Here is a 13,155-nt window from a genome sequence, read left to right on the forward strand (position 1 = left end):
ATCTTAAATCAGACAATCATTTTACTTTTTACGGCTGTGCTGTATTGCTGGCTGTCAAATATAATTTCAGCGAATCTTTATTCAGTTTTCAACGCTACCTATCTTAATTGGTCTGCAGATGGCGCTATTATAAATGGTACAAAACTTCTCCAAAACAGAGACGAATGGATGCGCTGGACGTATGTGATGAAGGAAGGAGCTGTCACAGGTTAGCAAGTTATGAACAAATTGTGCCAACATGGTATATATAAAGGTGACCATTTGTTGACATGTTTTAATTCAAAGTAGGTTATGTGGACAATTTATTAAGTGAGTGCAATGAAAATGTATGCATGCAATTTAATTTGAGATGAGTTCGGCAGTTCGAGTTAGGCTATGTTTATTTTTGAAGTGTAAAGGAAAGATAACATACATAGACACTGTTTTTTTTGACGTTACAGAAAACAAGTAGTAGCCCATTTAATGATAATCATACGCCATTAGTGAAAATAACGTATTGTCATTATCAACGCACAAGATGTACAACCATCACTATCCACTGCACTGCGTGTGTGTTTTCATTTATTAGAAAGGTAAAAGTCTTAATGAGTAGGTGAACTGACACAGAGATTCAGCCCAGGCGGGATTCCACAGTAGGGCCCTATGTCTTCTCTGATCACGCCCCGGATATATGAGCCAGATATATAGATCATGCGGGTAGCAAAGGAACTGTGAGAAGGAGATAATCACACTACAAGACTTTCTCATCCTTAGTTTTACCTGTGACACCCTCGCAATGACAAGCCGGAGCAGCAAAGGGGACACTTAAGGGGAATTTACGGAAATCATTACAGCTAGGAAACTATATAAAATAATTGACAGTAACTATTGGGGATATTCGTTGGTATCGACTTGGAGTAACTTTGGATACTTGGACAGTGACTATCGGAGAATATCTATCTATTCATCATTTTCGCTTACACATTGCATGAAACTGAGAGTGGAAGCACCATGAGTCGGAAAACTAGACGCTGGATTTTTCGGGTTTTGCTTTGCCTTGGGATTGTCTATTTGAAAATCGGGTTAGTTTGATTCTTATAGGCATGTTCATCTCACATAGTTATGTTCCTAAATATCAGAATATAAAACATTAAGAGTATAGACTATAACAGAACGTTTCGGATGTCATTTTGTCATTTTGTTACACAGGCTACGTTTCTATAAATTAAACTTTCTTTCAATTATTGTAATTATCCATCTACGTAAACTAGATGCATTGTTCATTTGACATTGGCCCGTGAACAATGCAAAGTTTCTGAGAGTTTTTTTAATTATTCTGTTCCAAAAAGTCTATCGAGTTGATGGAAAATCTGAGTTTTTACAATTAGAAACCACCTGACGAAGTTTATTCCGATCTCTTGGCCTATACAAATCAAATAAATTACGTTTATAAATTAGGCTACAGAATGCTTCAGTTTAGTCCTTTCTATTTTGTAACACACTTGTAGATTACCCAAAGACAGGTTCATTGAGTTTAAGGGATAAGGGAAAGCATGTCCTCACCGCTTAAATATGTCTCGTATTTCTACAACACAAGTTTAATAACCTCAAGAGGCAAGGAAAACATCAAGTCTGTGCTTTTAAATTGTATGAATGTATATATGAATGTATAACCCTATTTCATATTATAAACATGTAATAAAGCTTTAATAAACACGGTTTTATCTAGGAGTTTGAAAACCATGTTGCCCATATAGCAATATCTGGCAGTCACTTTAATTTCATGTCTAACTCTTGTACCCTTACAGTGGCTTTTCATCCGTGGTCGCGCTAGGTGCGAGTATAATCTGTAACAAGATTCCCGGGTTGGCTCCCCGACAGCGGATAATCTGCCAGAGTCGCCCCGATGCCATTATTGTCATCGGAGAGGGAGCCCAAATGGGGATCAACGAGTGTCAGTTTCAATTCAAAAATGGGCGCTGGAACTGCTCTGCGCTTGGAGAGAGAACGGTCTTCGGAAAAGAGTTGAAAGTGGGTATGTTGCAAATCAATTCAAGTTTGGTTAGAGTATTTTTAAATGTCATTTCATTACTGAAAATGTCCCCAATTGTATAATATATATAGGCCTGTAGGTTAGCTTTCGCATTGTGCGTCAAGAGCGCACAGTGCCGAATGCAGCCAAATGTCCCGTATCCTTTTGAGAACCTGGCATAGCCTATCTATTCAATGATATTTGACACAAATCTTTTGTTGCTTTTCTGAATATTATCTACGAACTCTTAGGTGCTAATATATTTCCCCTTTTAATGTCACCAGTGCGTATACATTCCTGTCTTTAGGCTATATATACTTGCATTATGTGTGCGTCGATAACATGGACAAACTTTAGAGAAAGGGCATTGCGTGTCCATTTGAGAGCAACACGCTGTGGCAATTACAATATGTTTACTGTGAGATTTAAACACGTTTCCCATAGGCTATACACTAGAAGTATCAACAGGCAACTTAATTGTAACAGCATACACATTTTCCCAATAACCTAAATTATCATGGTTAGGTTGAAGCTGTGTCATTTACTTCCTATCTCTAAAGTCTAACACTGGTCTTACACGAGAGAGCCAGAGTGAGAGAGAAAGGAGAGGAACTGAACAAGTCCAAAAGGTATCAGAAGCCAGCACAGTAACAAAGCTCTTGTGAACATTGACAGCCTGTCTTTTCAGCGCAGCGTAGTCTCCTGAGGCACATATTCGCCGGTCTTTATCTTTCTCTATCACTGGGTGCTGTGGCTCTCGCAGTAAAGACGACAATCTTACCACGGGTATAAGTTACAGTGGATAGAAAGTACAGAGAAATAAAGTCCTAAAACACTGAACTGAACATACACAGGGGAATAATGAAAGAAAGGAAAGGTTCAAATGAAGTACTGAAGCTACCTGGTCAGGCAATAGCATTGATGAATGCATTGGATGTATTTGGGGACACAGGGATGGCCTACAGTAGATGTAGGCTCATGGCTGGTACAATGGAGGCTGAACTTGTTCAATAAGAACTTTTCCATGTTGTGCCTATCAAACATGCCCTGGAGTTGTCTGAAGGACTTCTTGGAGTATGCTCCTGTGCATAATATTGCATAAAGTCACAGATACTCTGGATAACAGAGCAGCTGATGTTGATCCCAATGTGATCAGATATTCAGCAGATGGTGAATATGTGGCAACCACCAGATTGTTGCATATTCAGGGCGCAACTAGAATGTAGTCTAGGATCTTACCCTATCCCAACCTGGAGTTGGGCTCTTCAACAGAGTCGCACACAACAAATGTAGCTAATAGCATTGTAATAGAAAACTGTTGGTGTTTAAACCATCAATGACAAGTAGCTACACTCTTAGAAAAAAGTGTTCCAAAAGGGTTCTTTGGCTGTCCCCATAGGAGAACCCTTTTTGTTTCCATGTAGAACCCTCTGTAGAAAGGGTTCTACATGGAACCCAAAAGGGTTCTACCTGGAACCAAAAGGGTTCAACTTGTACCAAAAAGGGTTATTCAGAGGGTTCTACTATGGGGAGAGCTGAAGAACCCTTTAAGGTTCTGGATAGCACCTTTTTTCTAAGAGTGTAGACTACAGTATAGCTACTTGTCATTTTCTGATCTCTTATTTCCCTTCATACAATGCATTACTATAAATCCACAACTAGTGCATTTAATGGCAGTTCACAATATTATTGGTTGGTTGGCACTATGAAAAGGTCTTTGCTATCTACAGCTGTTGGTGTGAAAGGCATAATCCTCTCCTGCTGTTCAAGTGAAAACGGTGGTCTTTCACAATATGTTTTCTTCATGAATGAGTGGTTTAAGACATTGAAGAGTTTGGCATGGACAACCATGCAAAATAGATTGGTTTCACTGATCAGATTAGTGGTTAGAAATGAATGCCATTGTTGATGTCTAGCGTGAGTGGGGTGGAGCTTGCATGCTCTCACTTGTGGCCTAGGAAAGGCAGCCTATGGTTTTTTTGTTTGCAGGGGTGCAAGGTGCATCTAATGTTTTTAGTATTTGAGTAGTTTTTCAGTAGTATGTTGTGCGTTGCGTATCAACCAACATGAATACTAAAATAACATTTAATTAGACTTTTTTTAAATATACTTTTCTACATATAACTTGGTGCAATAAGAGTATTCATATTCAACACTTCAAAGCATTGCTTCCATTGCTTTTAGGTCTTTCCACTCAGGTCTCACGACAAAGTACTAAATAATTCCTACCCTCCTTTGTTTTGAACCAATGATCTGGGGGAAATGAACAGCGGAGCAGTCAGAACTGACTGACTTTGTGCCGGCACACCTTCTTTTTTTGGCTCGGGGCCAATCGAATCTATAAAAACATCCACATAATTGATGCCTCAATATTAGTTTTTTTTCCAATGGCAAGGGCACAGATCCAAAATGTTTATCAAGAACAGGGCAGCAGCACCTAGTGAATCTGTGTTCACCAGAAAGTACCGAGGATGGTATCATGTTTGTTTTGAAGACATGTCAACTGGAGGAGTTTGTTTACATAGATATGATGGATATTGCCATCAGTAGCTTATTGTTTGTATATACTCTAGCTACATACCTTCAGATGCAGATATTTCCTTCTCTATGCATGCACACAGAGAATTCATGTTTGGTTAATAATAAGATTGATATCTGCAACCCATTCGTTTGCATCAGGAAATAATGTTCAACTAAACTAACTCATTGGATAATTACACAAGTATGCACTTGTACATTAAAGCTTGGTATAAGCCAGTTTCCCTGTTCCCTATTTACCTATCATCTTGAGACCTTGAAATACATGCTATGACTAAAAACTTTTTGCAAGAAGCTCTCTCTTTAAATCATGACAGGTTAACCTTAAACTATTTGCCGATAATTCAAACACCCCAGTGTGCGTAAATGATTTGTTAGTCGGACCTTGGGGAGATAACCTCTGAATCAAGATCCACCCTGCAAGAATACACAGAGCGTACCAGGCTCTGATCGGATCAATATCTCTTCCTTCTCCAAAGCCCTCTCATTCATACTGCTTTATTGACTTGGAAGTTCACAGCCATTTTGGTTCAAAGGCAGGCCAGTTTCCAGATTACTGTAGTCCTTGAGTGGTTGTGAGTGAGACTGACAAAGAGTTTGATATGAGCACTCACACTTAATGGTTAATCTGCTTTCAAATTGCTATTTTTCAACATACAGTATACAGTATATTTTATATACACCATTTAGACGGAAGTATGTAATGAAAATTCAGATTTCCTCCCTTATCCTTGTCCTATTTATCAAGTGGTGAAACATACAGCTGTAGCACCATAAATAGATGCATTATCCCTGATATCAGATATCTCCCAGATATCACACTCATTCATACATAAAAATGATGAACTGCAAGTCAGCAAAATACTCAAGTTCCTCCTATGTTCTCTCCTAGGCAGTAAAGAGGCTGCGTTCACCTACGCCATCATTGCAGCCGGAGTTGCCCACGCCATCACTGCAGCCTGTACGCAGGGAAACCTGAGTGACTGCAGCTGTGATACGGAGAAGCAGGGTTTCTACAGTAAAGGCCAGGGCTGGAAGTGGGGAGGCTGTTCAGCAGACATCAGCTACGGCCTGGGCTTTTCGAAGGTGTTCGTTGATGCCAGGGAGGTCAAACAGAACGCCAGGTCTCTCATGAACCTGCATAACAACGAGGTGGGACGCAAGGTACGTTACCAACCACTCCACTTCCTGTTTCTTTCTCCATAGGGAAGGATCTTACAAATGTGCTATCTTTATTTGAACAGTTTCTCAATGCAGGAAAATATTCCTGCAGCAACAGGAAATGTTAATTATTATGTGGATTTTAATTAATGGACATTTTTGTAGGGGTTGATACATTTTCTGTTAGGGCAAATCAAGTCTGAAATGTTTACGTGGAAATTACAATCTTTATAAGCCTTTTTAAATCCCAAATATACTACAAGTTTACATTTCCTGCTGTGCAGGAAAATCCTCTGAAACAAATTAAGATAGCACATCTGTAGATGGAAGGCTCCATGCATCTTCAAACAGAAAGCCAGATCTCTGATGAACCTTCACATCAACGAGGTGGGATGCAAGGTACATGACTACACTACTCCATTTCCTGTTTCTCTCTCCAAATGTAATCCCGGCAAACCTAAACTGGATCCCAGAGTATTTAATTAGGTGATGTAGGACCATTCTCCAAAAACGTTTCAATACAACAAAATCTGAGGGTAGTTCACTCAAAAAACTTTTTTTTTGTGGTATGAAAACATCAGACAAACATAGATTTTTCAGAACAATCTCCGTAATCTCTTATAATGTCTTTACTGTAATCAGGAACTAGTTTCTTTAAGATAAAATGTGCTGTAGTTTACCCAAACAGGTACAGAGAAGACTTGAAAGTAAAGACCGAATCTAAATCTGAGACCGAAGTGTTGGTTAACGACATGGCCTTCCGAATGTAGGCTAGGCCTCAGTAACCATGGCTGTTGTGATTTAGTAGTCTCCACCATGCTCAGAAGCGGGTGGACCTTGCCAAGGATCTGGGCATTGGGGCCAAGATTAAACAGGCAGTGAAATAAATGGAAGCTTTTAGGGGGGGAAGAGCAGTTTAAGTGGCAGGGTTTGATTACGACCCAGATCTCTGGGCTGAAAACAAATTGACACTGTACATTAGCCTGCTCCCTATGCTCTGCACTTTTGGGAGAAGATACAGTTACTTCATGTTTATCACAATACCTAAATTCCTTGGATTGTCTGATATTGCAGAGCCAAGTACTTATTGTGTGTGATAGTCTTGTGCCACAGGTTTCTATGTGATACTTATTGTCCATAACCTCTCCTAACATCGTAGAATCATATCTACTGTATCATCATGTCTCTTGGGAGCGGTTACCTGCCTAACGAAGACTTTAAAGCAACTTATGTGAGTCACCTGCTGTTTTGTATGGCTTGTAGTCTGTCAATGTCTAACACTGTGGCAAATCCCTAGAAACAACCAAGATGGATCAAGGACTAGGGACTGTTCACATTCTCAGATCAAGGCTCCTGTGCATCCATGGCTGCAGCAAATAATAGATCAGCCCTGAGACTCCAGCAAGTCTGCAAGTCAAAGAAGAAGCGGAATAATTGTGCCAAACAACTTGGGCGAGGCTCCTTAGTAGTACACTGGAGTTAGTGAAGAGGAAAGAAGCACCTCTCCCTCCAGAGTCAAGCCTTACCCCTCTCTCTCTCTCTTCTTTCTGTGCCACAGAGGCCTGATTCAAACCACCAACACGTACCCAGACAGACTGAAAAGCCTTCACTCACACATTGTGCTCAACAGCTCACTGTTGCCTTTCTGTGTGGGGCCTGAATTCATCCCGCTTATCTAGACAGCTAAATTGCCTCTCACAGTGAAACGGGCTACACTCGTGGATTCAGATCAGTTGGGCTTTTTCTTTTTTCCTTCTCCTTGGTAATAAATGGCCTCTCTGTTTTGATAGTTATCCCCCCTCCTTTATTTATGCTAATCAAAGCAGTGACACTGAGCAGGAGCGCGGTTCACAGCCCCCAGGTCCAATACGACCAGACAAAGCCTGTCACAAGTGTTGGTCACAGGGCTACTGATGGATTAGGAACTGGGAAGCCAAGTGTTGTCTGGTATACCACAGAGGGCTAACCGCAAAGACCGTTGTTTCTCCACACTTTCATGCAGTTGTATGCATTTCCAGTAAAAGGCACTAAAATACAATATGTTTTATTGATTCTAGAATTTCTGGACATGGAAAATCAATATGCATTGTTCTTATGCAACATAATTAAAGGTTTTTCACTTGTCATTGATTGCGGGAACTCTCCAAATCTCAATCTATTTTAGTATAGAGATAGTAGATTCCAAACAAACTCCCCATACAATTTAGTTCAAGGAATTGGGACAAGTAAGGTGGTGTAGCTATATTGTTGGCTGTGCCTTTTCAGGTTGAGATAGCAGACACTTGTAATAGTCATCGGAGCAGGCTTTAACAGTAATCCACATCATTCAGCAGCTTGTCCAGTCACTCCTACACACAAGGAGACTGTAACCTGATCCAGAATTATGGCTGCTGTGTACAGTCTGAATAAAGCTACTGTTTTCTAAAGGGCTGTTGTATTCACAAGTAGCTAGTTACTGATCTAATGCTGCACTGTGCACATAATGTTACCCACTTCCTTGACTTTTACATACCTGAGTCTCAGAGTGTGTCACTGTGCTATGTTGCTATTTTCAGCAATCAAACTATGTAGGCCTGTAATTTACTTCAACATCCACTGACTCTTGGGCCTGCACAGAATGTTTTGATTTCAGAGGATCATGTTATTATGACAATAAACGTGGAACCCTTGGGGCCATTATCGTGCAGTATAAGTGCATTATAAACATAATAGTATGGTATGTTTGCAGATGCTTTTCTTTTTCAATGACCTACTTCTATAAATAGTGATAGACGCTTCAGCAGATGGTTTGCAAGGCCTGTAAAGGTAACCTCTCTCCTGGTTGTTTGTGTGTCTAGATCCTGGAGAAGAACATGCATCTGGAATGCAAGTGTCACGGTGTTTCGGGCTCCTGCACCACTAAAACCTGCTGGACTAAACTTCCCAAGTTTCGCGAGCTCGGCTACATTCTCAAAGAGAAGTATGCCCATGCTGTGCACGTGGAACCGGTCAAAGCCAGCCGCAACAAGCGGCCCAAATTCCTCAAGATCAAGAAGCCCTACTCCTACCGGAAGCCCATGGACACAGACCTTGTGTTCATTGAGAAGTCCCCTAACTACTGCGAGGCGGACCCAGTGACAGGCAGTATGGGGACGCAGGGCCGGATGTGTAATAAGACTGTTACGCAGCAGATCAGCGGCTGTGACCTGATGTGCTGTGGACGAGGGTACAACACACACCAGTACTCCCGCGTGTGGCAGTGCAACTGCAAGTTCCTGTGGTGCTGCTACGTCAAATGCAACACCTGCAGTGAGAGGACAGAGGTGTACACCTGCAAATGACAGTATTTATTGGACCGTCGGATGTGTGTGTGTGTGTGGATGTGTGTGTGTGTACATAGTGGAAACTTTTTTAGGTAATGGATCAATGCTGTATTTGCAGCAGTAGACGTTGAGGAACTATAAGCAGAAGATGGAACAACAGCGATTTTGTCTGCACACAATGCTCCTTCTCCCCTCTCATTGGACATATACTGGGATGCCTGCAACAGATCACCATAAAGGGAAACACACTGTGTCCTGGATGGCAGGATGGGACAGCCTCTGGACATTAACTATAACACACTGTGTCCTGGATGGCAGGATGGGACAGCCTCTGGACATTAACTATAACACACTGTGTCCTGGATGGCATGATGGGACAGCCTCAGGACATTAACTATAACACACTGTGTCCTGGATGGCATGATGGGACAGCCTCAGGACATTAACTATAACACACTGTGTCCTGGATGGCATGATGGGACAGCCTCAGGACATTAACTATAACACACTGTGTCCTGGATGGCAGGATGGGACAGCCTCAGGACATTAACTATAACACACTGTGTCCTGGATGGCATGATGGGACAGCCTCAGGACATTAACTATAACACACTGTGTCCTGGATGGCAGGATGGGACAGCCTCAGGACATTAACTATAACACACTGTGTCCTGGATGGCAGGATGGGACAGCCTCAGGACATTAACTATAACACACTGTGTCCTGGATGGCATGATGGGACAGCCTCAGGACATTAACTATAACACACTGTGTCCTGGATGGCATGATGGGACAGCCTCAGGACATTAACTATAACACACTGTGTCCTGGATGGCATGATGGGACAGCCTCAGGACATTAACTATAACACACTGTGTCCTGGATGGCAGGATGGGACAGCCTCAGGACATTAACTATAACACACTGTGTCCTGGATGGCAGGATGGGACAGCCTCAGGACATTAACTATAACACACTGAGCTATCTGCCAGCCAGCCAGCCTATGTTTTTGGACTAGGTGTCAATGCTGAGACTGTTAAAAAGCTATGGATGGATGTGTACTATTTGTTGACTGTAGAGTGAATGGATTCCCCCAACGCTCACCATAAATCAATGCTGGATATAATGCTGGACTGTGCTACTACTGTAGTTCTCTGTATCTGTACACTCTTAGGAAAAGGGGTTCTGAAAGGGCTCTTCAGCTGTCCCCATAGTATAACCCTTCCAGGTAGAACCCTTTTGGGTTCCATATAGAACCCTCTGTGGAAAGGATTTTACATGGAACCCATAAGGGTTCTACCTGGAACCAACAATTATTCTTCAAAGGGTTCTCCTATGGGGACAGCCAAAGAACCCTTTTAGGTTGTAGATAGCACCTTTTTTCTAAGAGCGTAGCTCAATAAGACACGCTATGCACAAATGAAATTAAACAACCATTGGGAATATTTAACACACTGTATTTAGAGACAAATAAATAATATTAATTTATTTCATAAAGAAACTACTGATTTTATCCATTATGGAGCAAGTCTTAATTGTGTAGATGGTGGGTTCTTCCCCAATGAGAGTTTTTGTTATTGTTTTGTTTGTTAATACAATCCAAAATAGAACTTAAGAGTCATACACTGGAATTAGGTCAACCTGGAATATTATGTTGCTCATTGTTCCAGGTTAGGCTGGTAATAGGCTACTGACATTGACTTTCTCATGAATTTGTGCTTAATCTGAAATCGTACCCTATTCCCTTTGTAGTGGCTCTGGCCAAAAGTAGTGAACTATATGGGGAATAGGGTGCCATTTTGGACGTGACCTTAGTCTTCCTTCTGTTTGCTGCTAGTCTGGAGAATCCCTCACTGTGGTCTAAGGGCATCAACACTACTGTCTGTGTTGAATGACAATGCTCACCTCAAGCTGACTAAATTTAACAAGACATATTCAACCAGACACTCTTTTTGGTAAATATTGGTAAAGAGAGTATATTTTGAAAAAGCCTATTTTTATATAAATGTCTTATTTATACTATTTCTTCTGGCATAATTCAATATCATGCTCTTCCCTCTTTATCCCGCTGTAAAATCCATGTGGGAAAATGTGCGATCTTGTGTTTGCCACTGCTGTCACTTCATTGTTGTACTGTATACTGTATGTTATTTGGAACCATGTGTTTGTCCCTGTGAATATATGGCTGTGTTCAAACTGCTTTGTTTACTGCATTTCATGACTGCTATGGTTGGAATACAGGAACGGGATAAGACTAACAAGCCATGACTCTGAGGGTTTCATTTCACTACTAACCCTACAGACCTTTATTTGATCACCCTGTGGTAGGGGAACTTTCCTGTAGGAAATGTCAAACTTGTAGTCTATTTGAGCTTTAAAAATACTTAAGTTTGTAATTTCCCCTTTGAAATTTCAGACTTGAGTGAGCCGAAAAAATGTATAAGTATATCAACCCGTAATTATAACCCACATAATAATGCACATTTCCTGTTGCTGCAGGATTATTTTCCTGCTGTAGCAAACTGGCTCAAATTAAGACCTTACATCTATAACTTTCACGACAAGAGGCAGCTCAAATTGGTTCTGATTTTCAGCCTAAATATAGCCTGGTCTCTAAAACCACAATGTTATTACATATTAATAACATGTTAACTACACATTAATTAACTATGGGCTTTATTACTTGAACTTTAAGTTGATTGTATTGTATGACAGTTTTATGCTGCCATTAGGCTACAACACGCCACATTGAGCAAACTATTACTTACTAAAGACAATGAAGCTAATAGACCATAGATATCATATGTGATCATGGTAAGGCCTAAATGCTTAGAGTTAAATCAATCACTGACACTGTTCCCTCTATGGTTGCAAACTGTGAAGTAAGCAGGGGAAAATAAAGAGAGACATTTTTGGAGAAAGTGCGGAAAGTTATTCAGACTTAATTGAGGGCCCATCTTGGCCTCACAGACTGGGAAGGACGCGGTTGAATGTAGCGGAGGATAAAAGCGTTTGTGCGCTAATGGTAGGATGTTGGTGTAATTGATGAGGCTGGTTGGGCTGGCTGTCACGGTGGTGATGACTTGTTCAGGCAGGGAGGAGTTGGAGCTGTCAGCTGATAGATGACCAGCACATCTGCTTCATTCACTCCTAAAGCCCCTAGTTGCTACAACAACTCCCTCTGCACCCCAGAAAATGTGAGGCAGTTCAAAGGAGATGCCGGCTGACATGTCAGGGAAATGTTAACGATGCTCAAGCCCACAATCGCCCACTTCCACTTCCCTAATAAAACTAGAACAGGGAGAGAAAGGTGTTAATGGATAACTTGGATGCAATGACCCTCTGAAATAAAGTTATGTATGAATTTGGCCAATAGCTCAATATTTAACACATTTTGTGAAGACCACTTACATTCCTACAGTGAGGGCCTTCATTCATTCCCAAATAAAATCTTCTTCTGATGTAATATTCTGTTCCAGGGCCGTATTCATAGAGCATCTCAGGGTAGGAGTGCTGATCTTGGATCAGTTTAGCCTTTTAGAATAATGAATGGATGGGGGGCGGGGCTTATCCTAGATCAACACTTTTTACTCTGTGACACTTTATGAATATGGGCCCAGCGCTCTGAATAGGGGTCCGGCTGCACCTGAAGTACTCTAACAAAAATTATACTGGAATGTATTGCTATTGTTGACCCCTGAAGAGGGTTGTAACTGTGACTTATTTTTGGTTGAGAGAAAAGCTTCCAGTGTTCATTGCTTCAATAGAATCCAGCATAAGAAAAGGCAGCTGGCTAAACAGCCCTGGTTAAAGTTAAACCAGGGTTTGTGTTGAAGACTCACCACATTATCTCAGTGTCTAAAGAAGTCCTCCCTCCCTCTACATCTCTGAGGATCTAATATGGGTCATCTTAGGCCAATTCACACTCACTTAGTCTTCAGCTAACCTTTCAATGACTGTGGAGAATCTCAGGCTTGGGTAGACTCTGTGACTGATGCGTCCTAATGGTTCAGCATCCATTTATGGTGAGTAATGATTAAATGAGGTGCTGTTACAGTCATATTGTCAGTGACCAAAAGAAACCTTCACATTGGATCTGTTTGTGTGTGTGTGTGTGTGTGTGTGTGTGTGTGTGTGTGTGTG

At 41.2% G+C, this 13,155-nt stretch overlaps 1 protein-coding gene across 1 annotated transcript; it reads left to right on the forward strand.

Moving 5' to 3' along the window:
* The first annotated feature begins 691 nt into the window (after positions 1–691).
* On the forward strand, positions 692–11,273 carry LOC106566606 (protein Wnt-7a). Its single transcript, XM_014134784.2, has 4 exons — positions 692–1,061; positions 1,788–2,014; positions 5,442–5,713; positions 8,548–11,273. The coding sequence occupies exons 1-4, from the start codon at positions 991–993 to the stop codon at positions 9,028–9,030; spliced, it is 1,053 nt and encodes a 350-aa protein (XP_013990259.1). The 5' UTR covers positions 692–990; the 3' UTR covers positions 9,031–11,273.
* Positions 11,274–13,155: the final 1,882 nt, after the last annotated feature.

The sequence above is a fragment of the Salmo salar genome, chromosome ssa13, assembly GCF_905237065.1.
Source record: "Salmo salar chromosome ssa13, Ssal_v3.1, whole genome shotgun sequence".
Classification (NCBI taxonomy): domain Eukaryota; kingdom Metazoa; phylum Chordata; class Actinopteri; order Salmoniformes; family Salmonidae; genus Salmo; species Salmo salar.